Below are 26,878 nucleotides of genomic sequence, written 5' to 3' on the forward strand. Positions count from 1 at the left end.
CATCTAGAAACTGAACTTTCTAAGCTTTTAAAGGGGTATCTTCTAATTTGAAACTGTATTTTTAAAAAAGCCCGCTAGGTGGCAGATTTTAAAGTTTCAAGGGAATTTATTAGTTGATCTCTTTCTGAGCTCATGGCTGTTGCTTTCATAATGTCAAAAGGCTAATCTGTATTTAAATGAGAAGGCATGTGTTTCCCCTGAATACTCTGATCTAAAAATCATAAAATAAGAATTATTTTATAGTTTTTTTTAAAAAAATCATTCTTGATTATGGAGAAGAAGTTTTAATGAATTACTGAAGGAGGAGAAACATAATCTGGTTTATAGTCATAGCCAGATTATTCTGATCCTAGAGCACTTGAAAGTAGAAAGAGATAAACTGTTAGATCTTGGGCTCAGCCATGTTCTTCTATTTTATACTAAGGCACAAAAAGGCCTGCCTGGGTCTTTGAAACATGGGAGTAAGTACTTAAATGATGTACAAGGGAAAGTGAATGGCTTTAAAAAGCAGCACTGATGCGGGCGGAACAAGCAGCATGGATTTGGGTGCTTAAAAGTAAGGATTTGGTTAGGTGGTATTAGAGAAAATTGTAATATTAATGGTAAGATGTTATGTCTGACATTTAAAATTCTTTGGAAAAGAACACACTGCATTATTGGATGCTGTCACAGTTTCATCTATACTTCATTTCCACATTTGTTTTCTTTATCTTCTGGGTGCACTCTCTCATAAAAGTTGCAGCATAGAAGCCCTTATCTATCTGGCTCAGTACTTTTTTTTTTTTTCCTTCTCCTTTTCTTTCCTGTGGGCTTCTATAATCTCTAGGCCACATTTTAGCACAGATTTAGTAAATTTTCTAATGCTTTCTTCCTTGTTTAGTTTTAATAACCTTAATTAACCACTCGGTCCTTGAGGACCTTTGCTTGTGTCAAGCTATTGATATCCAAAACTTTAGCAACCAGTTGTTGATTGCATGTTTTCCATAGTTGCATGGATTAAAGATAGTGTCTCCAAATTGCAGAATGATTAAAAATATTATAGAAATCCCTCTTTTTAATCTTATTAACTGTAGAGATTTGTAAATTTTCCAGCTTTCCACCTGTACTCTTTAGCACACTTACAGAAAAACCTTTCCTCACTGATACAATTCATATTGGATTGTGCAGTGGCTTGTTGCTGCGCTGTGCATTTATTGCTGGGAATGCTGTAGGGGATCACAAGTCTTGAGGTCATGTTAGCTAGTAAAGTTGCCAGCTTTAGAGGGGCAGGGCTGGGGTGAAGAGTGGGTGGGATGAATTGCCCAGCGTGCATGCCCTAGTTTCTTGTATTGATGTTCTGCGTGAGCAAAATGAATGTAATTTATAATAGAATCAAGAAGGGATTTAATGCTTGTTCCTGTCTGTCAGGGAGTTAGTTGGTGGCTGGACTCTGGTGCGGCTAGCAGCACAGCATGCATCATTCTTGGAAAGCAGAGTAGGGGGATATGGGTGCATTTTACAGATAGAGTGAAATCCCTCTGAGTTAGCAACATAATGTTTATCTAGGCATTTCAGGGAGAACTAGGAAACCCTGCTTGCTCAGATCCATTTGAGGTAGCAGCAGCTCAACACTAGGAGGAATATCGGAACCAGACATCTGCACATCTCGTCACGTCCTAATGGGTGTTTAGGAACGTGTAGCATGCTTGCTGTTGGGAGCTGTGCTCTTGGTGGCTCGTGCTCTCAGGGGTAGGAATCTGGCTTTTCCTGGAGTTAGAGGTAGGTATGGGTGACCAGATCACTTTGCACTTGCAGAAGACCTTGCGAAGCGGAGAGCTCCTGGCTGCAGCAATGGTAGGAGTTACGTCTTTACGTAGCTGGCCAGGCTTCCTGCTTTGGGCAGGTTCTCGCTTTCTGAGCTGGCTGCTCATTGAGACCTCTGAGACAGTTGCTGCTTTCTGCTCTGTCTCATCTGCTTAAACTCTCTCAAGTGCTGTGCTCTTTACATAGGTGTGTACCTCCTCCTGAGAACTGAAACAACAGGTTTGCTATATGTAGTGTGGAAGCATACAATCTTTTTGCGGGCTTGCTATGCTTTAAACCATTTGCTACATCTGACACAAAATGAAGTCTGCACTGATTTCTTGAGCGAAAAATCTTATCCAGTCCTTTAGAGTATGGACAGGTGGCTGGCCTGTTGCCAGAGGTTGGATTTTATTTTTTAACTGATTTATAGACAATTACCTATTTTCTTTCTTCTTAGTTTTGCATGTCCTATTCTTGGGGTCATTGCTGCCGTTGCCCATCATGGCTTCATAAATACCTTTCTGTGTCAGGCTATGATGGTTTCCTGTGTTGCCTTACCTCCTTTCCGAGGATGAAAAGATCTCTGTGGACTCAGCAGGAAAAAAAAAAAAAAAGATATGCTGTTAAGCTTAATTGCTAAAATACCTGAGTGGAAAGACAGTACATCAGCATCTTAGACATAGCAGACACCTTGTGGCAGGACCACAAAATTCCTGTTGAAGCTCTTGGACTGCTGTGGAGTGGAATTCTTCCATGAAGACTTTCTTTCATTGACTTTGGATAAATACTACAAAGCCCAAAGACAAATTCAAAATGAAATGAAAATAGCTGGAATTCAGGAAGTAGACTTGTGGGTGTCTGTGGCTAGCGTAGTGCCTTGAACAAAGGCTTTATCTAGTCTTCAGACAATTGCATTAAGCTTGTTAATACCATATTATCTGATGTTCATCTGGTATAGGTGTAGAGTACATAAATTACCAGGAGCATGATACATTAGTGTTATAGATCTTGCTCAAGATCATTGACAGGTGTGGGTTAAATATCAGGTTTAAATAAATACCACCCAGGAAAGGGCTGTTTGACATCCTAAGTCTAGCCATTGGCTTCATAAAACCCACACCTATATTCCTGTGGATAGGAGATCAGTTAATGGCTTGATCAGGAATATGTAGATACACATATCTTTAGCTAGGCCCAGAAGGCCCACATTCAGTGTGGCAAGGATAATTAAGAAGGATGGATACAGCAGAGGGAGGAGGAGGTCACAGAGACCTGCTGAACCCCTCTAATCAAGTACTGTCATTGCAGTATGTAAATTCTACAAAAGTGGAAAGAGCAGGGAGTCGTGAGGGCATTATAGAGTTAAATCAGGCAGCTGGAATGGTGTGATGTGGGCTCTTATTTTAAAATAGTTTTGATAAGCATGCCTCATGTTACATGAGAATATAGATATCCAGATGGTAAAATGTGACTGTCCTCTAATTCCAGTATCAAATAATCGAAAAGCAGTACAAATCTTGACTAGCTGCACGTCATCATCAATTATTGTCAATATATTTTATCTGACCTTGTAAGCAGCTATAAATTTGAGTATGGGAATATTGATAAAGAGCAGATTGCCCCAGCAGTGGGGAAATCCCTCGTTTGCCCACTCAGTTCCTTTAGAAGGAGCACAGCAAGACCTGGGGCATCGGCCAATCCTTAGGCTGTTGGCGCTCAGACAGCATGGCACCGCTTGGCAGGGTCTTCTTTGATGCTTTGATGCTCCTGGCACCAGGTGGCTTTCGGCAAGTTTGGGAGCTGCAGTGGCAGTCTCACTTGGGAGCACTGCGAAGCGTCACCATCCAGGGGCAAGCTGCTGCTGATCACATCTAGCTGGGAGCTCTTGGCTTTGCTTGGAGCAAGTTCTCTGTCCTTGCTGCTCCACTGTGGCTCAATAGCAGAGGTCTCATTGCTGATGTAGGCCAAGTGGCCGCATTAAGACAAGGCTGTTCTGAATTTGCACTCACCCAGGACAAGGAAACAAAATCAATCCTTCTGTTACAAAGGTGAGTTGTTATTTTTTTGAGTGAGCTTGTTTCCCTAAGCAGTGTTTGGGGAAAAGGGCATGGGATGGATTGCACTGAACAGCATCGGCTGTCACTTTAGAGACTGAAGCATCCAGCTCAGCTTGTGTTTTGACTGAACTGGGTTTAGAAGCTAATAATGAGCTGTGATGGGTGAAATTCATTCATTTGGTATATGTACTCAAAATGCTTATGAATATATACAAACAGTCAGAGAAGAATAAGCAGCCATGTCCTAGAAAAGAAATTGTTTCATAGAAAAGACTCTATTGCAGTACTGGGAAAAATATGACTGTGAAGATGCGTCTGTGATATGATGAAATGGTAACAATAACGTTTTACAATGATGCATAACTTCTTTTCCACGAGCTGTGGGAAGCCTTAATGCTATGGAGTGAGTGGAATAATAGGATGAGCAAATACTTGAAATAATGAGAATTAGGGAGTTTAGCAACTTATCCCCACTTTTCAAAGGCTTTCTTGTAGATGCTGTTATGAAAAGGTTAATTAAGAAAACTTAATAAAGTGGAAACTGATTTGGGAACAAACAAACAAACAATGGATGAAGTGAAGGACTAATTATTCAGTTCTCAGCACAAAATTCATTAATAGCAGTGTCCCACTAGCAGCTGTTGAAAATGGAGACCTAAAATTGCTTGCTGCAGCAATACTGTGTAGTTTGCAGATGATTAGAGAGGATTTTCAAGAGTAAATGAAATGTTGGATGTAACTTAAAGCAGTCAAATACAAGCAAATAATTTTGTCTAAAAGCCTCTTTGGAAGTTCCCATGCACTCAACTGACTAACCCCTACACATAGAATCTGCAAACCTACTATCTGCCGTAAAATAGTGGATGAAAAGAACAATCTTGACAAACATCAGTGAAAAAGAGCTGGTGACTTCATTTGGTGGTGCAGCCTCAAGTTCACTAGATGAATCTTGAAAGAAATAAAAACAGAACTTGAAATGGGAGAACGTTACATGGAAAAGATAGGCAAAGTTTAAAATGAGCAAGTATATACGGGTTTGTTGTGTTTTACAGAAAATTAAAAGTGAGAGGGTGTCAACAGCCACCGGAAAACAGCAATTGTTTTTTCTGTTTCTAGTTTCAATGAACAGTGGCGTTTCGCGTACGAAAAAACATGCGTGAGCACCCTCTAGAGGACGTTTAAAAGGGTTTCCTGCGGGAAACCTTTGCTTCTTTAAGGTTAGGTCCTCCGTCCTCACTGCTGCTCTCTTTCCCTCGCCATCCTGCCAAAATTGTAAAGTGGGGAAAAACCCGAGTGACCTGCGAACGCCGCCCCGCGGTCCCCGGGCTGCTGGATTTGCCTACGCGCGGTCTCACGGTGATGCTGGGGGCGCCGCTTGAACGAGGGCGTTGGAGGGTCATTTTTCAGAATCGGACTTTCTCTGGTTCGTATACGAGGTCGTCTTTATGTATAGATTTATCTTCTTTAATGTATATACGGCAGAGAAAAGGTTTTCATTGTAAGCAGAGAGACGGGTCTCGCCGTGGCAGTCGAGCATGCAGCCTTGCCGCCCGGGACGGCTCCCGGCTCCCCGGGAGGAGGAGGAGCCGGAGCCTGCCGGGGGGGGAAGGGGCGGCAGGTTTGGGATGAGGCGGGAGGAGGAGGAGCTGGAGCGGCAGGAAGGGTGTTTCCCTGCGCTGCTCCCGGTTGAAGTGACTCAGACAGGAAACTCCCCGCCAGGCGCGGCCCAGGAGCGGAGCCGTCGGGCCGACGCGACCCTCGGCGGCGGACGGACCGGGCCGAGCGGAGCCCCTGGGCAGGCGGACAGACGGGCCTCTCCCGCCGCCGGGCAGCGCCGTTCCCGGGAGCCGGCGGCGAGCGGGTGAGCAGCGCTTCCCTGGGCCCGGGAGCGGCCTGCCCGCGGGGTGGGGGCCGGCTCTGCGGCGACAACTCCGCCGCTTCGGATGCGGCTTCACCCTCCTCCCCCCGTTTATAGACGCTTTATCTGAGGCGCCGGACGGTTCCGCGCACCTCTCGCTAGTGACCGCGATCCCCATACGCTTATTTTTGATTTATTTATTCCCCCCGCTCTGTTTTTGGTGCTCCCCTGGGTTGACCCCCTCGCAGCAGGCTACGGGATAGGGCCTACCCAGCCGTGGGGGCGCAGGGCCGCCGCGGGGGCTGCCGCTGCTCGGGCGGAGCCGGGCCCCGGGCGGCGCCTCAGCGGCGCTGCTGTGGCGGGGCGGCGGGAAGGGTCGTCCGGCGGCTTGGCCGGGCGCTGCGAGGCGGCCGTCGGGCCCCGCCAGTGGGTGAAGCCTCGGGGGTAGTTACCTGAAAGCCAGTTTTAGTGTCGTCTTCTGGGTGCGGGGTCTGAAGTGTTCTCTCTCACGCGTAGCCCGTGTGTCCGTAACACAGGGGTGGTCGGAGTTCTGCTTCCCGGAGCGGATTAGATAGGAAAAATAAAAGTAAAAAGCTCGATGCAAGTTCCTCCTGCTCTTCAGATGAAGGAGATGATCTAGTGTCTTTCTAAGGACATAGAGTGACTTCCTCTTGAGGAAGTTGAGTTTTATCCAGTTAAAATAACTATGCTGTAGCGAGAGCAGCACGGAACTGCCCAGATGGATGGTCTGGTACCCCGTCCCTCTCCTACCTGTCTCTGAGGAGCGAAGAGATGAAGGCAGGTGCGCACTTCATCTGTGTGAGCATTCCTGTAGTTAATCAGCAGCTCTGCTAATCGGCTTTGCCTTTCAGTAGGCTCTCATTGCCTTGATTTTTATTCCTGTGCTGTTTGATGACTGGTTCGAGTAGCATTTAGACATGTAAATGGTTGGTTGTGCCAGGGAGGCTGCTAGGAGGAAGTTGTCTTTGTGGGATGTAGCCAGTTTGCCTGAAGTGGTGGCTGGAGAACGCACATTAGAGAGGGAGGAAAGCTGTCTGGAGGAATTTCTCCTTAATTAGAAGGTCATACCACGCTTTGCTGTAAACTGTGGGAAATGGAAAGCTTAGGCTAATGAGCAACTACAGCCCTTATTGCATTCCAGTTTCTTATTTGCCATAACTTTAGTACAGTAAACTTACTGAGCATGTACACGTGCAGTGTCGCTGGTTACCATGTTTTTCAAAATGGAACTTCTAATAATGCTGTAAAGTAATTCTGTGATATCTGGATTATCTTTATATTAATTGCACTTAGACAAACTGTTTTATGCTCAGAGTATCTCTGAGCTATATGCTTGAAAATGTGTTGTTAGTCCTTACTTCAGCGTTCTGGTTCTTGGCTCTAAGTCCTGCTTTTACCTTCTAAAAACTCTTTCTGGCTTTTTAAACACAGAGCTCTTCCTGATTTAATGTAAAAGGCTCTTTTAAGTGTTCCCAGACAACTGGTCTGTGAAGCCTGGCTGGTGTAGGCAGCCAGTGTCTCTGTAGCTGCCAGGAAGGAGGAGGAGGAGGAATTCAGAAGGAGCCTGTACAGCAGGAAGGCTTAGTCCCAGTATCCTCAAAGCTCACTCAGCTTGTCCTCTAAGAAATATACAGTGGTCTTTCTCTGCAGCAGCTTAGATTATTATTTTTTTTTTAAAGGACAATGTGATTGATGGAGTATCTCAATTGTACTTTGTGGTTTTTGGATTGCCACATCCAATTTATTTAGTTTGAGAATAAACCTCTGAAAATCTTGGAAAAATAAACAAGATGCCACCACCTCAAACTGTCCTGCTGAAGGATGAGTAAAACTGTGTGAATTTTGTTTACAGACCTTGGGTTTGGTCAATTCCTTTTGAGGGTCATGAGGAGGAGAGTGGAGTGGTATTTGAAATGTGTTCAGCAGTGTTAACTTCTCACTTCGTAGATACCACAATATTTAAACTTAAGTGGAGGTGAATTACGTAAGTTTTAAAAAAATAAATACTAAATCTGTGTTCTAAGAAAGGGAATGTTCCAAGAACAATCCGGGCTTTTCAGTTCTTAGCTCCTGAACATGTGACTTGCAAAAGCTGGTAGTCCTTTAGTGTGGTGTACATGAAATACCCATGTGTTCATGAAGAAAATTCTTATTTCTTCAGTTTGCCTCAGGTGGAAATTGGCCCCTGGGCTTGAACCCACAAAGTCTCTTGACCCATTACGCAGACTTTAAAGCGTAATTAAATAATTAACAGATCTCTGTTCCAGATATGTGTTTTATGTTAGAAGTTTGTCTGATATACTCCTTAAGTTTCGGTTAGTGCTTTGTTTATTCATTCTGTGAGAGAGGTGCCTTGGAGGGTGGCTTGTTCCCAGGGATAGATTTCACAATCTTGTCATAACTCTCCTCTCAGAATCCTCTAATTTTTATTTTTCATTTTGTTTCTCAAAGATTTCCAAGGTATTCAGGCTGAGGTGGAAACTTCGGGGTGGTTGGATTTGATCTGTAAGGTTGTAACAAAAAATCCCCACAAAGCTCCTTTTCTTGATTTCAGTTTTATTCATCCTTTGGCCTGAAAGCTGCTAGAACTGCTTGCAGTGCTATACAAGAGATAATTAATTTTAGCATAATTTCCGCACGTATTTATGTGCGCATCAATATGGTTTTATTTAAAGTTGTTGCTCTATGTTCTCGAGGCAAGTTCTTCATGTGGTTCCTTTGCTGTACCAACAAATAAACTTTGTCGGGCAGCATGTTATACCATAGTGAATCAGAAGTCAGGCATATGATTGACTCCACTTCTCTTGAAACAATGACAGTGTGAGTTTCTGAATTTTCATTGTTTATGTACTTTTAAATAGCTTTAGTTACTATGGCAAGCCCCAACTTAATAAGCAATTATTCTTGAACCAAATTAAGTGCTTGTTTACCTTAGGATGCTGCAGGAGCTTGACACAACCCAAGGGTGAATGGCCAGTCAAGTGTTTCTGGTGGATCCATCCATGCACTTGGCAATGTGGTTCGTTTAAACAGTCCTGAGCTTCCCTTTGGACGTGCTCTTGGATCACACAGGGAGGGAGTGATAAATATAAGGGACTTGGAAACTGTTGATGTTTAGAACATATACCTCGTTACAAGTGGCTTCTGACAGACCTTATTCTTGCAGGGCATTTTGTTAGTTTTTGGCTACATTGTTATTTGAATACATAACAAATGAAAGCCACCTGTATGTGTCCTTTTTTGGTGCTGTGTTGTGCAGGGTTTGGCTGGGGTGGAGTTGGTTTTCTTCACACCAGCTTGTCTGGGGCTATGTTTTGGATTTGTGCTGGAAACAGTGTTGATAATATAGAGATGGTTTTGTTCTATGGACCTATTGCCGAGCAGTGCTCACACAGAGCCAAGGCCTTTGCTGCTTCTCACACCACCCCACCAGTGAGTGGGCTGGGGGTGCACAAGGAGTTGGGAGGGGACACAGCCGGGACAGCTGACCCTAACTGACCAAAGGGATATTCCATACCATATGATGTCATGCTCAGCATGTAAAGCTGGGGGAAGGAGAAGGAAGAGGAGGGACATTCGGAGTGATGGCGTTTGTCTTCCCAAGTCACCGTTATGTGTGATGGAGCCCTGCTTTCCTGGGGATGGCTGAACACCTGCCTGCCCACAGAAAGTGGTGAATTCTTTGTCTTCCTTTGCTTGCGTGCAGCTTTTGCTTTACCCATTAAACTGTCTTTATCTCAACCCACGAGTTTTCTCACTTTTGCTCTTCCAATTCTCTCCCACGTCCCACCAGGGAGTAAGTGAGTGAGCGGCTGCGTGGTGCTTAGTTGCTGCCTGGGGTTAAACCATGACATGTGTGTATGCAGCTCTGACACAGTACTATGAAAGACAGACATTTCAGAATTGTGAAATATAACTGTATACCTACAAAAAGTTACTGAGAACTTGTTAATGATATTTATATTTTAAGCTATGGACATCAGTTTAGGATTCTTCTTTACATCTGCCTTTAGAAGCTGACATTTGTAGGGCTTGGGTACACTTTGCTGTGTGATACTGATAACTGAAAGTGTGTATTGATTTGCTTGTTTTAAGTATAATTCCATTAAGCCACATCACCTGACTTTTCAGTGGTCAAATTAATGTATGATGCATCAATGAGACTTGCTACAGGCAGGCAGGGGGTGCAAAACAGCAGATAATCTTTCTATCTCTTGCCACCAAAAATGTTGTAACAAATCTTTTGAGTAGATGTTTCTTATCTGTCATAAACACACTGGCAAAAAAACCCCCTGAAGCTTGTTTTCTCTATAGGACTTAAAAGATTTTTCTCTGTCAGTGTGTATTGTTTGCTGTCTACCTCTATTATGTCTGTAAATATGTGTCCATTCATAAATGCGTGTGTTGTGGAGAAAATCCTGTCTTCAGACAATTAAATGTTTTTTGGGAAGTGCATCAGTTTCAGACTTCTAGGGTGGTGATAAAAGCAGGTATGGCACAAGTAATTGTCAGGCATTTGCCACCTCAGTAGAAACCCCCCTCCTCTCAGGCTGACTGTCAGCAGGAGGGCAAGTGAACTTATAGCTGTGTAGCCTTTCTAAAGAAAGACCATTGTAGGGGAGGTGATTTAAGGTTGTGGGCTGGGGATGCTGGGGATGCTGGGGATGCTGGGGAGGGGGCCCAGCTCTCTGAGCCTCCCTGGCTGGGAGGTGGTGGTCCAGGGGTGGCTAGAAGCAGTGTTCCTGCTGTGCTACCATATCTCTTCCCCACGTCTTCCGTAGCTGTTTCATCCCGCCAAACCTCTGCTCCTGCTGTCAGGGACCCAAAAAGGGCATCAGTCTCACGGCCTGTCGAGGCACTGAGCTCGGAGAGGAAACCCCTTTGTTGCCAAACAAGCTGCTTGCTGGATGCTCCCTGTGTGGGACTCACCTGGCTGTGATCTGCCAGGTGGAGATTTGCAACCCTCCAAGTCACGTAGCGAGGTCCCCGTTCAATGCTTCTCAGTAACCTGAGAGAAGTAAAGGTGAACGTGGTGGTCCTTCAGTTGGGTGGCTGCTCTGTGGTTCTGCATGTCTGTTGCTGGGACGAGTGCCCTGGCATCATGAGCACAGCTTAAAGTGAATGACCTCCCCAGGAGGGGAGGTTCTGTCTGTTAACTTTAATAAAGCTTTTCTTTCAAATAATTGGGTAACACTAACATGCGAGGAGCTGATGCTTCTGTTCTTGCTTTTGTTTGAGGTAAATGCCAGGGCAGCAGGCTGTGGTGTCCCCCTTTCCCTGGTTTACAAAGTAATTACTCATGGAGTGAAATTGCACGACTTCTCTGTGCTTGGACCAGATGTTGGGAGATTTTCTCAGTTTAACAGTGTGTGTCTCAGCAAGCCTCTCACAGGACTCGTTTCTGCAGGTCTGCTTTTCAGGAATGTTGGTCAGGAGGTAGTAGAATGACCAAGCATCTTTTTAAAGCCAAGAATTACTCATTTGGAGCAAAAAATGCAATTCCACCTCCCCTTGCTCCACCAAAAGACATCTTAAGACTTTTGACAGTGGATAGACTTACGCTTACTAGATAACGCTCTCTACAAATGATTAGAAGGTTTGAGTCTCAGTAATGTTCTTATGAATAAACACAATATTAAGTAAAAGAAAAAAATTAAATGATGCTTTTGGTTTTAGAAGAAAATATTCAGATTTCAAAACCAGTACTGTGGCTTTATGTTAGGCCATGAGTCTCAAGAGTTGGCAGGCTAAGTAGTGATTCCAGCTGTGTAAATGGTACAAGGAGCTTTCAGAGATGCTTACCTTTATGCACTTATAGGTATGCAAAAGATTTGTTTCCAGGGTCTAGATTAAAAAATACGGTATTGCTGTATGTCACTTTAAAATACTTTAATTCTGATAGGGATGTGAACACTTTGTTGGAAGGAAATAAAAATGCTATAGATTTGAACTCAATATATAGTCTTCTTTCAGTGTAGCTCTATTTTAAGTGGATTCACTGACATATAAAATCAATAAGGAGAGTGTGCTGAATTATGTATTCTGAATGTAAAGTTCAGGTAAACTATCATGGCACATTGCTTAAGATAGATGTGGGTGCTTATCAGGTGATATCATAAGTAAAGCTTTGATGAATTTTCACTAAAACTGCATATTTTCATGTATTGTACAAATATGAAAGTATAAAATGTTACAGATGGTGAGGTCATTCAGAGGAAAAAGAAAGCTGAAGACTCTAAAAGCTATTTGCTTATTTCTTTCTCCTCCACCCTGCCCTGTAGTATTTCCTTAATTTTTTTTAAGAGAACTATTACATTATAACTTGCTTCTTGTCTGATTCTCCCCCTCCTCCACAAAATGCATGTGGTGGTACATTTTTTAACAGCCTCTGAAGATTTCTCTTTTTTTTTTTAAATACCGGTATTTTGCAAAATTGTACATTACTTTTATACTGTGTTGGATATTAAATAAAAAGCTACTTTTAAGCATGAATAGCACCAATTTGCCTAAAATACCTCTCAAATTATTTTTCAGGTAAAGAAGCATACTTTTTTTTCTTCAGTGAAAGTCGAGGGAGTTATACTGTTGATTTTACTATATACTTTCAGGTAGAGGGAAGGAGTAGGAGTGACAGCACACAGCCTCTGTGTTAAAGAATCATTTTTATTGATTCGTTCACTTTTAAAACTTATTTTAAGTTAGTGCTGAAGCCAGAGCTTCACCTGGAGGTTTGCATCAAAAAAACCTACTGGGTATAATTAATGTCTGTCATGTTATCGGGGCAAATGCTGTAAGATGGAGCTGGAGGCATAATGCGGAGGCGATGTGGAAGGGAGACTTGGGGGGCTGCTCCTACCTGGGCAGCTGCCCCTGGCGGTGCTGTGGCTGGCGGCCTCCCCGCAGGCAGGGGCTGCTGCCGGGTGCGCTCCACTGAGAAGCAGTGTCTAGAGGAAGGGCCCAGACTCTTCTCAATGGTGCCCGGTGACAGGACAAGGGGCAATGGGCACAAACTGGAACACGGGAAGTTCCATCTCAATGTGAGGAAAAACTTCTTCACTGTGAGGGTGACCGAGCACTGGAACAGGCTGCCCAGAGAGGTTGTGGAGTCTCCTTCTCTGGAGATATTCAAAACCTGCCTGGATGTGATCCTGTGCAACCTGCTCTAGGTGATCCTCCTCTAGCAGGGGGGTTAGACTAGATGGTCTCCAGAGGTCCCTTCCAACCTCTATGGTTCTGTGGTTCTGTGACCCTGGAGCAACCGTGTCTGGAAACGAGATTGGGAAGAGAGTGCTATCCTCCCCTCCTCTGAGCAAACAATGTTTTCTTCTTTATTTCTCCCCAGTCTTGTGAAATGAAAGTACAGTTCAGGAACTCACATGCTTAAATAGACAATTTTTCTAAGGCTGAGAGCTTGCGTTATTGCTTAGATTGAAATCTAAAGAGTCCCGACTAAAGACTTTCTCTTGATCTCTGTGGCTCATCTCCCTCACCTGTAATGTGACAGACTGGTGCTCAGCTCCCCATGCACTGCCTCTTTCAGCATTTGCACACAGGTACGCCCTTTCTGATTAAAGTAACAGCAGTCCCTGCACACCAGATACGAAGGACAACCAACCAAACCCATGTCGAATGGGCATGAGCAATCTGTGATGGCAGTCTTTCTGCAGGAGGAAAGGTGCTGTGTCTGAGCAGTACTGGGTTAACTCCATGCACACGTGCTTTCTCCTCTTCTTTCCGGGGTAGTTACTGCTCTTGCTGCTTCCTTCCTTGTTCTTTGCAGAATCCTTACCTTGGGAATCTTATCCTTGCTAAGAAATAAGAGAGCTTTTCACAACTGCTGAACATGCCATAAGCGCTGTGCTTCAGCGCTAAACTGTAGTTTTGTCCAAAGCAATGCCATGCAGCATTGCTTCTTAACACGCCTGTGCAGCAGCAGGAAGAATCAGAAACAGAAGTATGGAAGAAATGCACGTTGAGGACAGCTGCGGGAGATAACAGGAGCCGCGCAGCAAAACAAGAAGAGAAGATGAAACAACAGGGGAGGAGCGAACTGGGTGAGAGGAAAAGAACATGAAAAAGAGAAGGGGAGGGGAATTAGTCAAGAAGCAATGAAAAGAAAGAACTGGAAATTGAAGTACAATTAAAACATAAGTTGTGGTTGATGCAACTCAAAGATGTAGTATTGGGGGAGTGTTAAAGGGGTGAGGCAAGTGTAGCAAAACAGATCTCAGCACACTTAACCTCGAATGAGGCAATGGTTAAATCTTTTAACTTCATTCCAGCCTGAAGAGAGGCCAAATACTGTGGAAGACTTTTTAATTTGTATGTAGGTTTAGGATTAATACAGAGCCGAGTTAGAATTCTGAGTGAACATGGAAAAAAATGTAAGAATTAATTAGTAAATCAATACAGGCCCCCTCAGCCATCTAGCTCCACCAATAGCAGATTTTTAAATTTTATTTTATATTGGAGTCATATCTTGGACTTCAGTCTTAGGTACACAGATGAAACAAACCAAGAAAAACCCCTCTGTGAATTCTTGTAGCACAAGTGCCATTGCAGAGGGGGTTGTGTGCTGCAGACCAAGCTGCAGTGACAGGCCCTCCCTCCTTGTTCACATGCGTGGGATGCCTTTGGAGCAAACTACAAGGTTAGGCTTCTCCCGTATCATTGTGATGGATTCTGAAATAAAACAAGTGGCTACAAACAGAATCGGTTTCCCATTTTTGAAGTGCGTGTATCGCACTACGCTTGAGATTCCTGCACGAGGATAACATTTGACCCTACGTTTTATCATCAGGTTGTTGCATCTCTTCTCCAAAGCTTCAAGATGTAGAATGATGCTGCAGGTGCACAATACAAGCCAGGCTGCGTATTGAAATACCTGGTGATCACTTGCTCCGTTGTCCACTGCAGGCACTGCTGCTGTAGAATTACTGTGTGCTCATCCATGTGCTACTGCTGGCTGCTAGCACAGCAAGAACAGAGAAACCCACTCTTGTGCTGACTAGCTAGCAAGAGTATAGTGACTCCAGCCTTGTGCCAATGATATGGGAGCGCGAGGGTTACACAATGTTCTCTAATTGTGGGAGAGTTTTCTTACTGATGCTTTGAAAAGGAGTAGCTAGTAGACCTGAATCTGGTGGCAGGTATCAAGAAAAGTGATTCTGTCCCACTATGGCTCACCAGTCTTGATGCAGGCTTCATTCAAAGACCCTGAGAGTTCCCATTCATAACCTGTTGTGACGGTAGTGAGGTCTCAGACCTTCCTGTCATTGGAAATGTGCTTGAATTCATCCAGGACATTGGAAGGGAATGCCTATAGTTAATTGGCAAGTGTGACCAATTGTCATCTGAGTGCTGGTGGTCAGTGTGTCAGCGAGCCGTTTCAGCTACGTGACAGCATTGTTAAGAGCGGTGTCCTGACCTTCATTATGGTGAGGGAGGGAGGAACAGTACTGACTCATGAAAGCATGGCTTTTAGGTGGCATAAATGGTGGTGCCATTGCTTACCAAAGTATCTGATGCTGCACAGAATTTGGTGTCCAAGATGATAAGACTGGTGCATCACTGAACACTTGAACTTTGGTTGCACAGTCATAACATAGTTATTGCTTGTGGAAAGAGAAGGGAATCGCTTGTCGTAATGTTTCCCTGCAGGGGACAGAAACTGGACCAGTAGCAATGTAGACTACCTTAATGAAGAAGGTTGAGCGAAACATTCACGTGTGACTGAATACAAAGTGCTTTTAGTTTGGGAAATTGAGATTTTCTAATAAAAGATTTTCTGTGCTCTGGCATTATGTTTTCCTCCAAATCTGTGCCTGCTTATGGAAGCCTGCTTCCTCCCCTGCATCCCTCCAACAGCAGGGCAAAGCAGTTAATGTGAGCCACGCTGCCCTGTAGGAATCTAATACTAAATTAATTGTTTCCATTATGTGGCCATTCTTCTGGGACTTGTTATGGTGCTGGGATGGGATAATTCAGCACTGGAATTTTTGTTTTCCCTTTTGCACCTATTGAGCCTTTTTTTATTCCAGTCACAGACGTATTTTTGAAAGCTTAACAGTATGTCAAATCTGTTGCACAAAGGACTGTCAGCTGCTGTTTGCTTTCTTCTATCTTTTACTTTAATCAGGCAGGCCAGCAAATGATATGAAAAGCATTTTTCTTTGCTCCTTCAGCTTATGCAAATCTGTTGCTTAGGAACGAAGAGGAGCTCCAGTCCCGAAAGGAACATCTTACGCTGATCCCTTTGGCAAAAAGGCAGTTTGTGCTGTCCAGAGCACAGAAAAAAGAGCATTCAGACAGAGAAGATCCAGCCCATTGCTGGTCTCTGAAGCACTTTAGTTATCAGTCTATTAAAATGTTTTCTGCTCAGTCTGAATTGATAGGTTTAATTAACATAGAACTAAAAGGGAATTTTTGAGAGAGATCTTGGAGGTTTGAAAGAAAATTGACTATTATAGTAATCGCTGTGCTGTTCTTGAAAGAGAAAATCCCTTCCTTTTGTTAGCTGTTCCCTTCACAAGGACCTTTTGTGATCAGAATCTCACAGTTTAACTTGACTAGGATACATTACACAGAATATTGAATCGAATTTTCTTCATAGAAAAATTATTTAATCGATTTTCTGCAAGCCAGTAACATAGAAGAATGACACAATGGAACAGAAGAAACCTGAAAATGTTGTGTTGCTATAGGGATAAAACTGCTGCTGCTGTGCAGACCGAGCCTATTCCTGTGGGAATGTTGTCACTAGTTCCCATGGAGTTCACTGAGACTGGTCCCACAGACCCCAGTTCAGCAGGTCATTCAATCATCTTTTAAAATTTATCTCTATTTTAATTTCACTCCTTCTGTGCATGGACTGCGAAATGTCTTTGTTCCTCCTTTTTGCAGGATATGCTTTTCTTTTCCCTCTTTAACTGTTGTATGTAGAACTTTCAGTATCCACGCCAGGCTTGAGATTTGTTTTAATTTAAGATTCAAAGATGCTTTTGCAGACTTAGGAAAGGAGAGGCAGTGTCAAAGGAAGTGCTGTTTGAAGTACAGACAGACTTCCTCTTTCTCTTATTTTGAGCCTGGGAACATGTATAAGCACTTAGAGATCAAATGCGTCTATTTAAAAGCAAAATGAAAAAATGTGTCCAGTGGACTGCAAAAAGGCACAGGCCATCCCTTCCCAGCACCTGTTTTCAGTCAAGTGAAACAGTGTTCTCATCTGCAAAGTCATAAAATATTCTAAAATCCTCTATAATCCAGCAAATTTTTGTTAGTCATTTAAACTCCACCTTAATTATCTCACTTTTTGGCATGATTCTTCTCCATATTTTTGGCTATGGAATAATTTTTTCTGCTTACAAATTTCAGTGTTTGAGATCTTTTTGGGTTACATAGAGCATGATCTTTCAAAAAACAATTCCCTGAAAGTCCCAAAACACCTCTGCTTTCTTGGGCTGTGTTCTCATGCTAATATTTGCATGTGTTTTGTTGTTGTTCCGAGAGATTACGTTGTACTGGGTGCAGGTGGGATGTGCTGCAGCATCTCTTCTTGCCCCACTTGTGCAGTTGCACTAGCACGTCGCTGAACATACTGTCGTGACTTCTCCCGCAGTGGAAAAAGAGAGAGAAACTGTGCTCGAGCAGGTCAGGCTTTGCTGATCCCAGCTCAGAGCCTGGCGTGCGGTCCCTGGCTGCCAGCTGCAGCCCAGAACTGCTGATCCAGCCTTTTGTGACTGGGGGGCCCCAACCTCTCTTCTCGTGTGGTGGGAACTTGCCCTGCAGTTATGGTGGCTGTAGGATATGGTTTTCCTGAACTGTTTTAGGCTGTTTGAAGTGTCACTTTCTGCATTTTGAATGGAGTCATGCTGCTTTTAAACTTCAAGTTTTCTTAGAGCTCATGGTTAAATGACTGAAAATATAAGCTTTGGACAATTGCTTAGTTTTGGTTTTTTGAGATGTGTATTTCAGATACTGGTGTCCAAGAATGGTGAAGTAAATGAGTCCCTGAGGCCTGACTTCTAGCGTTTGTAAAAATGAAGAGTTTATGATAATTTCAGTGCTCAACCCTCTTTTTTTGTGTCTGCATGGTGACTTTGTTTTGTGCTTTGTTCCTGGAAAAGCCCTTGCACTCTTGTGTTTCCCTGTGTGCCCTGTTGCTTTTCATTAATTACAGGGGGAGGTTAGCCAGTGCTGCTGCTCTGACTCTTCTCACCCTGTGATTCAGCGTGGCTCAACTCCTTGCCCCTTTAGCTTTTCCCACCTGCCCGGCCAAGCACAGTTGGAGATGGTGGTGTGTATGTTTGGGGCAGGGAGGGAGGGGGTCTGTCACCAGAGGAAGCAGCGGTAGGTGGGCTGCTTTGAAGAGGATAGGACCTCAGGAGGGGTTTGCTCCGCTGTTGCTGTGATGGGGACAGCCTAGCAGCAGACGGTTCGTTCAGGAGCAGATGGGACATGCCTCATTTTTCAGCACCCCTCTTCAGAGCCCATCAAAAAGTGGGATGAATGAGTGGAGGGAAGTTATTTCATCCATCACTTTTTCAACTACCATTACTAGCTTGCTGCAGCCCTTCATGCCAGGGCAGCTTGAGGACCCGACTGAACCCAGCTGAGCAAAGACACTTGTTTTAGTCTCAGACTACTGGGGACATTCTGGTAATTGAGCTGGTTAAGCTGAAAAAAAGTGCAAGTCCTTTACATTATTGTCTCTTTCATACTTTTTTTTTTTTTTTCCATAAGAGGTTAATGATAAAAGGAAATCAGTGTTCATGAACAGCTAGGCTGTTGCCCAAATGAGATGAGCCTTTGCTCACCTTACCAGCTGGAGTGCCCTGGGCAGTGAGGTTGGCTGCTGCACCTCCATCTGTAACATGGGTGCTGAGGAGGGGTTCCCTCTCCACGGCATCACCTGCTTACTCCTCACGTCTTTCCCTTGCCGTGCTACCAGCTACAGCCTTCTTTCATTTCCCATGGAAGTTTGCCTTCCAGGGCATGAGATGAGCATGCGGTAGCAATAGACTCAGTTGTGTCTGTTGCCTGATCTTTCCAGTATACAGCAGTATGGCAAAAGATGTGCTGTAAGGAGCTGACAGAGAAAGCCGCCTGGAAACTGTCACTGCTGCAAGCAACCTGCCACGTTTCAAGCGGGAAGACTGCTGGCTTACTGCTCTGACGGTTCTGTGATGATAAATCCTTAAGGACTTCAAGGTGGGGGTACTCAGATGTTCCCAGGGTGTCAGATCTTGAGGATTGCCATAAAGCTTGCTGCAGAATAGTCTCAATCAGTGTCTTCTGAAGAGAAGTTGCTTTCACTGTAGCTTGATACTCTCTACTTTTTTTTTTTTTTTTTTTTTTTTTAAACCAAAGGGCTGAATTACACTATTTATCTGTTTTCTGTGGGAATCATCATGTGACAATCTTTCCCCGGGGGTAATGCCAGTTTGCAAGTAATTTAAATGGCATGTGTACTTGTACCTCTCCAAGGAGTTACTTCCCATTTTTCCCCTATGTATTTTCAGCGTACTCAATATACGTTTTGATTTTTTTAAAAAATGTTTTATGATAACGTGATACCATCCTCATATCTCCTGATCTCGTCTAACGCAGCCATAGAATTTCATCTGATAATATTTGTAGTGAAGGCCTTTATTTTTCATCTGTAAGTAGACATTATCAAACCCAGTTATGTGTTGTTGAACTTTTAATGTTGGAAATGGGTGTCTATTTAAAGTTCAGCTGGATAGATTCTTAAGGCCATTAGAGGCCATTTCTGGGAAAGTCTTGGCCAAATGATTGTGGCAGAGGCTAAAGAGGAACCATGTGGTAATTTCTGCGTTTATTACAATGTCTCAAGAAGCCTGCGGTTACTTAAGTTCATTTGCTTCACCCATATTTATTTATTTTTTTTTAAACTTGGTTGCTAGCTACAAGTTACATCTGTTGGATTGTGTGCACCGTTGCTGCACAAGTATAAGAACTATCTCATCATCAAGCATCATTTTCCTGTTTTAGCTATTTATAGACTGAGTGCCTAAGTTCTCTTTTGATCTTCTCTTTGATAAATAATCTGACCTGCTTAACTCTGTCACTGGAAGAAATCTTAAAAGTGCAAAGGTTTTTTTTTTTTATAACTACTTAACTCCCTAGAATTTGGGGGAATTTAATTAAAAACAAAGTAAAAAACTTTGAGCTCCTCTCTCTCACAGTCATTCTGAAGTTAATGCTCTTTTCTCTACTCTCCGCTTTCTCAGTCCTTACCTTCTGTTTTTGCATTATTTCTTCTGGTCACTTTTCTATTTTTTGCCCAAAAGACTTTTTGCTATAATTTGCTCCTGTTCATATTTTTTTTTTTCCCCAGATAGTTTGAAGCCTAAAAGAGCAAGGCTGAGAGATGCATGTCAGGTGTTTTCTGATATGCTTGGAGTTAAGAATATAGATCTTTTTTGAAAGACTTCAACATTATTCTGTAAGGATGGAGATGTGAAAATAGTCTCTCTATTAGGATTGACACTCCTATCCTCTAAATACCAGAGCAATGTTGTGAGCAGGGCACTGCGTGCCACGCGGTTGCATGGCTGTGAACAACAGTAGAGAAATTATGACATTTTAAAAAGATTGGCAAATCTTTTGTCTGAATATGTTTCAATAATAAGCCAGCTCTGAAGTTAAATCAAAATGTAAACAACGCTAAAGGGACATCAAGGTCTGGTGCCTTTTTTTTTTTTGTTTTTCTTGAGGACAAAATGCGATGGAGGCGGCTCAGTGAGCCGCTCTGCAGCACAAGCTTTTCTGAGCAGGTCAAGCCCAGCCAGTGCTCATTTCCTTCAGAACTGAAGAAAAAGAAGATTATCTTTAATTTAAGCTAGACAGTGGCCTTGCACTAACATACTCAGTTTCCCTAAAAACCCCTGTGATTGATATCTCTGATCGTTGGACACGGTGGCACTTGGCACTGTAAGGCTGAAGCTTGTCTGTGCAAGAGACAGGGATTTTCTTGCTTTGAAATCCAGAAAAAGGATCTGAGAATCAGCACAGATGCTGTTGTCTCCTGCTTAGAAAGCTGGGTGCGCTCATCAAACACCAACATTTAGCAAAATAGCATGCTGGCATATGTGATTCTCTCTGCTGGAGAGAGGATGTCAGATAATGAATATTTTTTAATTAAGTTGTGTACATCCAGGAAAATGTGTTCTTGGAGCGCATTTTGATTTTACTGCTGTAATGATGGGTCATGATACAAAGTTACAAAAAGGTGATTATTTTAGAAATAATTCTTACAGGTCTTCTACCTGAGAAGATCCATCCTGGAAAATCTTGGGTAGGTACAAAGCTGAAAACACAACATTGTAGGAATTTAGTAAGAAAGTAATTCTCACAGCTTAGGTAAATTTACCTATATAACTATAATTGTCAGTATGACTGCAGGGTTTTAATCTGTTCTCATTTAGGTAAACTCTTAATCAGACTGTAGCTTCTGAATTTTTTAAGCAGGTCTTTGAAGTTCCTTATGTTCTCTGCCATAAAGGAGTCTGTTAAGGTATTAGCTCTCCTGCCAAGTAATTTCACCTGCAAGAACTCATAGTGAATGACTTTTAAGGAGGCAGAACCATTCAATTTTGTGTCTTGGGAATTTTAGTTTTCTTAAATTAATTTTTCTGAGACTTAAGGGGGAAAAAAAAATCTGGTTTTGCCAGCCCTCCATTGTGGTACATTAGAAACAACCATTGTCTTTTGGAGCTGGTTTTATTAACAACAGCAGAAAAGAAAGGGAAAAAAAAAAAACCCCTGAACTTCAAGGAAATCTTTTCTGTCCTGGTGCCAGGGCTTATACATCAGGTGAGGATGTGGCGAGGACTGTGTGGTGCTGTCACCTGGCTGTGGGATGTTGTCTCCTGGCTAACACAGCGTGAGCGTAGCTGAGCTGCCTCCAGCTGTCCCCCCGCCGTTGTCAAACCTCCGCTGCTCACTTCTCGGGGTGGAGGGGAAACGTGAATCGTGCCCTCGCAATGTTTGCAAATGTGTCAAAGCTGAGCAGGAAGGAGCCGCTTCCTCTTTCATGTCTTGCTAGGTATCAGACTAAAAAAGCTGGAGAAGAGGAGCATTGAAGTTGGCCAACGAAGCACCAGGCATGTGGAGACCTTTGGCAAAATTACGAAGTGGAGCTGTCAGCAAGCGACCTTAAAACAAGAAGGCTTTTGTAACAGGCTGTGCCCAATTGCTTATGTTTTCCCGGTTTGAAAAATGCTGATCTGTCTTTGGGAAATCATGCCAAAGGGCTTGGAAAAATGCATCTTCCCATATTTATTTTCACAACCCAGAGGGCAGCAGGAAGTTTTTGTTTCTTAGCTTGTGGCTCTGGCCTGGTAACGGGGCTTTTGCAGACTTATGCTATTAAATAGATAGCAGTGTAAGGGAGATGAGATTTTGATTTCGCTTATGCTTTAGTTTCTATTTTTAAAATATTTTCCAACTATTAAAAAAAATCCACAGTCTAAAGTCTAATAGTCTGAACACAGAAATCCAATTCTGGAGGATGACTCCTGTGCAATTGTAGGTATTGAGGCCAAAAGCATGCAGGTGTGCTTTCTGAAAGAGCACATATGGGGATTAAGGGCCATGTATTCAGAATATTTGCTTGTATTGCTGAGGAAACACAAGTCAGGAGCCTGGCTTTTGTGAATGCCTGGCTTTCTTCTGCAGCAGGGACCTGAGTCATCAATGTACTGTGGTTTGGGAGGAGAAGGAAGATGTGTGGGTTGGGGAGAGGGTGCTGATACTTGCCTTGCACTCAGTGACAGCTCCCCTTTGCGTGGATAGGTGCAGTAATTTGTGGTGTAGAACGGGCAGCCATTTTTCGCTGTGATTTTTGGAGCACAGGTGGAGCAGTTTTTTGTAGCGTGCCCCCGTTGTGCTTTCTTGGAGCTGGTGCTTTGTGGCTGTTTGCCTGTCCAGTGGGGCAGCAGGGGAGAGGGCTGTGGGCCCATCGGTCCCACCGCTGGCACGTCCCGGAGCAGCCGCTCGGCCAGGTGCTCCTGCTTCGATAGAGAGGCTAAGAGGAGGAAAAGTTTCAAGTTGGAAGGAGCCTCTCAGTTAAACTAACTAATGTAAAGTGTTGTGTTGTTTTCTTTTTTAGCTAAAGCTTCATCTATAGATACTCAGACTGAAAATTAAAATATTGTTTATTTGAAGTGCTCTGACTTCTTGGCAGCTCTCTTCTGTTTCCTCTGGGGTAAAACTGTTGAGAGTGTGACCTCCTCACAGGATTTTTGCCCAGATGTGGAGTTTTTTTGGCATTTGTTTATTTATCGAAGGGAGGATGCCATGGTTTTTTGCTGGTCTCTAATTTGAGAATAACTGTGGGTCTTGTGATGGAGCTTGAGCTGGATGTAGGCAGGTGCTGGGCAAGCGTCCCGGCACAGGTCTGCCAGCCAGCACTCCTGTCAGTCCAGTCCTTCCTCGTTTTTCATCAGGGAACACAAATTGCACAATGTGGGTGTTTATTTATTTATTTATTTTAACAAAACCTCATATGCCCAGGCTTGAAGTAGGGTTTAGGCTGGGATTTCAAGAAGCAAAAGGGCCCCGGACCTTTCCGATGGTGGTTGTTTAAAGTTGTTGGTGAGCTCTCTCCATACGCGGTTTGTTAGCTTTGTGGCAATGGCTTGGGACGCAGGGTTCGTCTCTGAACTAACCAGATAGGTAATCACTTCTGGCTGCTTCCTTCCCTTTGCTTTGGGTTTGGGGTTTCTTTTTTTGTTGGCTGAGCCCTTCCTTGGAGGTAAAGCTGCTGTTTCTATGGGGCTTTCCCCAGGAAACCATAATTAGGTAAGGGAAAGTGAGGAGGCTTTTCTGCCATGCCACTAAAAGTGCAGCGAGCGGTGGGATCGCCAGCCCGTCCCGGCTCTCTTGTGAGTGTTCGGCAAAGCTGCGGTGAGATCTGCCCGTTCCCCCAGCACGTGGGGATGGCAGGGCTCCACAGGGTGACCTGTGCCAGGCAGGGCCCCACTCCTCTGGAGTGTGGGTGCTCAGCGTTCCTCCCCTCCTGGTTAGAGCCAAGGGCAGTGCTTCTTTCATGGTAGGTGCACAGTTTTGCTCTGGTAAGTGGGGGAAAATAACTTGCAAAGCCCTATAGAAAAAAAAGAGACAGCTTGATTAGAGGTATTACTTTAAAAATGAGGGATTTTTTACTCCACCAAGGAGGATGAGGAGATCATTATACAAAATGAATGATTGGGTTGTTCCACCCCGTGCTTTCTTCCTAAAATTTCTTCTTGTTGCTATTCTTGATGCAAAACCACATGCTGCAGTGGCAGCCGTCAGAGGTGTATGGAGATTGCCATGAGCTTGAGGTGTTTTGGGCCTCTCCGTCACTAACTACTCAAAGCGGATCTGGGTGTCCTAGGACATGAAACACTGGAGACTTCTGGCGCCTTTTGACAGCCCGGTCTTCTGAAGATGGGCTGGTAGTAGTATCTGTGCATAAGGGTTTGAAGACACATCAAAACTGAGCATTAGAGGTCATCCTTTCCTCTCTTTTTGGTGTATTTCTGGTGTGCAGCAGTAGGGGAAGAGAAACATTTCTCAACTCATAAAAGTAATGAGGAGGATGCTAGTCCTAAAAGTCTTTTTTAAACTTGTATACTAAAACCGACTGGGTTTCAGTTTGACTGTTTCCTTTCTATTTTGGTTGAAGGGAAACCATGCATTTCCCACAACATGACTAGTTCCCTGCTCTTCATATTACTCGTTTGTTTTCTGTGTATATAGTAACACGGAAAAAGTTATATGTATGTGTGTATACATATCTATATGTATGTATTTTTTAACCAGGTGCAAAATGACTGCTCAAGTGACACTGGAGGATGCCTTGTCCAACGTGGATCTCTTGGAAGAATTACCATTGCCAGATCAGCAACCATGTATTGAACCCCCACCATCATCTCTACTGTACCAGGTATAGTTTTTCCATTTCCATTTGCTGTTAAGAAAAAGAATATGTGCTTAAAAAAAACACAAAAACAAACCAAAGTGTGTTTATATTTGCAATACATACAAAACTTCTTTTCCCTACCAAAGATTTAATTCTGTATTTTGCTTTTTGCCTTAGCCAAACTTCAACACTAATTTTGAAGACAGAAATGCATTTGTCACTGGCATTGCAAGATACATTGAGCAAGCTACAGTCCATTCTAGCATGGTAAGTAGATGTTCAGATATATACTTTTGTATTACTTGGAAAAAAAGGAGAGGAACACGTTGTCTTGCAGTTCATTGTAAGAATTGTGGTCACAGAAAACCAGAAACCAGGTTACATACAACACTTCTAGGAGGCAGTAAGATTAAAAAGCGTGTGGCTTTTCTTTTTTCATTCATGTACTTCTGGATAATTTTAAAATTTCTTCTTGATCAGCCAATGTTGCTCAAAAGTTTCCTGCTTTCATTGTGTGTTTTTCCAGTATTCTGAGGTGCATTAGTTGTATTGACAGCTAGCTGCTGTAACTTGAATGAAAAATTACCTTCCAGCCTCCCAAATTTCTACTATTTCTCTGTCAGTTTAGTGGTGTTGAAGGGTTTTTGCTGGCTTCCTCACTGAGGAGTGTGTATATTAGTGGTTTATTGGCGTGCTTTTGTGTAAGGTGTTCTGTGGTTTTTAACAGTTCCACAGTAGAAGATAAGACTTCATGCTAGTAACTCCATCTCTGCTGATGGCGGAGCTGTTTTGGGATACAAAATAACTTGCAGGCTGCAAATGCTGGTCTGTGCTCAACTTGTTTCATTTCATGGCATTCTTGGAAAATGAGGAATAATAATCTTGTAATTCTAGAGGCCAGTTCACAAACAGTGGAATGAGCAAATTAAGCTCCTGGTTACATGCTACTGAAAATTATGTGAATTTACACCAGACTACTTTTAAAATTATCTGGTGACTCCTTAACCTGTTTTGATTGTTTGGATGTTGTTGGACCTCTCCTTTGACATGTTAAAAAGGATATTGCTCTGCATGTGCTGACTCTTTCATCCTTGACCATTCTACCTGCAGTGCATGAATTTAAAAAGAAAAACAAACACCAGCCCGCCACCCAGATTAGCATTTTTATTTATATTTATAGATCACAGTGTCTTTAGTTATGGGAAGAAAGAAAAACACAAAAAGCAATCTGATCTGGGGAGATGATAATTTGTGTCATTAGGTAAGCAGAATTGCTGCAGTTGTTGGCTAGTTATCTGATAGGTATTTGTTGGTTTAAGTGGTATGAAGATGGTGATGTGAATTCTCTTAGGATTAGGTTGGGTGCTAAAACAGATGACTGAGAATAAATGGAATTTTTTTTAGCTGTTGGATTATAGCCAAGCCAGACATCAGTAGCTGGTCAGCTCTGATACATGTAATATGCCGAAAGAGCTTGTGAATTATGGTAATATTACTTTACATGCATACACAATGATGTATCATTCAGCTTGCAATATATGTGTGTTTGTACATACACATTCTGGTAAAAGAAATAGGTTTGTTTGGACAACAGTTTGGAATGACAGAAGACAAGTGGATTTAACCCTTTTGTATTACAATGCCTAATTATATTGAGTGTCTGTCTTACAGAATGAAATGCTAGAAGAAGGTCAGGAATATGCTGTCATGTTATACACATGGAGAAGCTGCTCCAGAGCCATTCCTCAGGTAAAGGATGAAAATTAAACTGTCATGCAATATGTGAACTTCTGGCTTGTTTTGGTATGGAGCTGCAGAGATCGAACTTTGTCAATGAGCTCCAAAATTTAGTCTACTTTGACTCCTGAATTGTTAAGCTGGGCATGCTGTAGAACAGTGTCTTTTAGCACTTGGGGACCAGGTGGACTTTTTTTTTTTTTTTTAATAAGAGATCTATAGCAATACCTCATAGGTTTTGTGTCAGTCAAGAGTAGAACAGGGGTAATGTGCTCTAGAAAGAAAACCTTTGATTGTTGGGTCTGTTTGAGGTCAAAATTTCATTCAAGAGAATGGACCCTTCCCACTCCCCAACTTAATACTTAAATTCAGAACAGGTTTAACAAGTAGCATACCATGTAACAACATTCAGGTTAAACATTTAAGTTTCTAGACATCCTAGATAGTAATTTTCTAAATGTCAGAGCTATGTAGTGTTTTCTTGATCTG

General features: G+C 43.0%; 1 protein-coding gene across 4 annotated transcripts in view; it reads left to right on the plus strand.

The window, feature by feature from the left end:
* The first annotated feature begins 5,507 nt into the window (after positions 1-5,507).
* Positions 5,508-26,878, plus strand: part of CYFIP1 (cytoplasmic FMR1 interacting protein 1) — an 81,368-nt gene continuing 59,997 nt past the window's right edge. For 2 of the 4 annotated variants that reach the window (XM_054841788.1, XM_054841805.1), the window contains exons 1-4: positions 5,509-5,703; positions 24,553-24,676; positions 24,830-24,919; positions 26,324-26,401. In XM_054841788.1, the coding sequence (XP_054697763.1) occupies positions 24,560-24,676; positions 24,830-24,919; positions 26,324-26,401 (285 nt within the window). In that variant the 5' untranslated portion in view covers positions 5,509-5,703; positions 24,553-24,559. Of the gene's footprint in view, positions 5,704-18,792; positions 18,931-24,552; positions 24,677-24,829; positions 24,920-26,323; positions 26,402-26,878 lie in introns of those variants that run through there. The other 2 variants (XM_054841812.1, XM_054841796.1) reach the window with 2 other exon arrangements.

Source organism: Grus americana, chromosome 1, assembly GCF_028858705.1.
Source record: "Grus americana isolate bGruAme1 chromosome 1, bGruAme1.mat, whole genome shotgun sequence".
NCBI classification, from domain to species: domain Eukaryota; kingdom Metazoa; phylum Chordata; class Aves; order Gruiformes; family Gruidae; genus Grus; species Grus americana.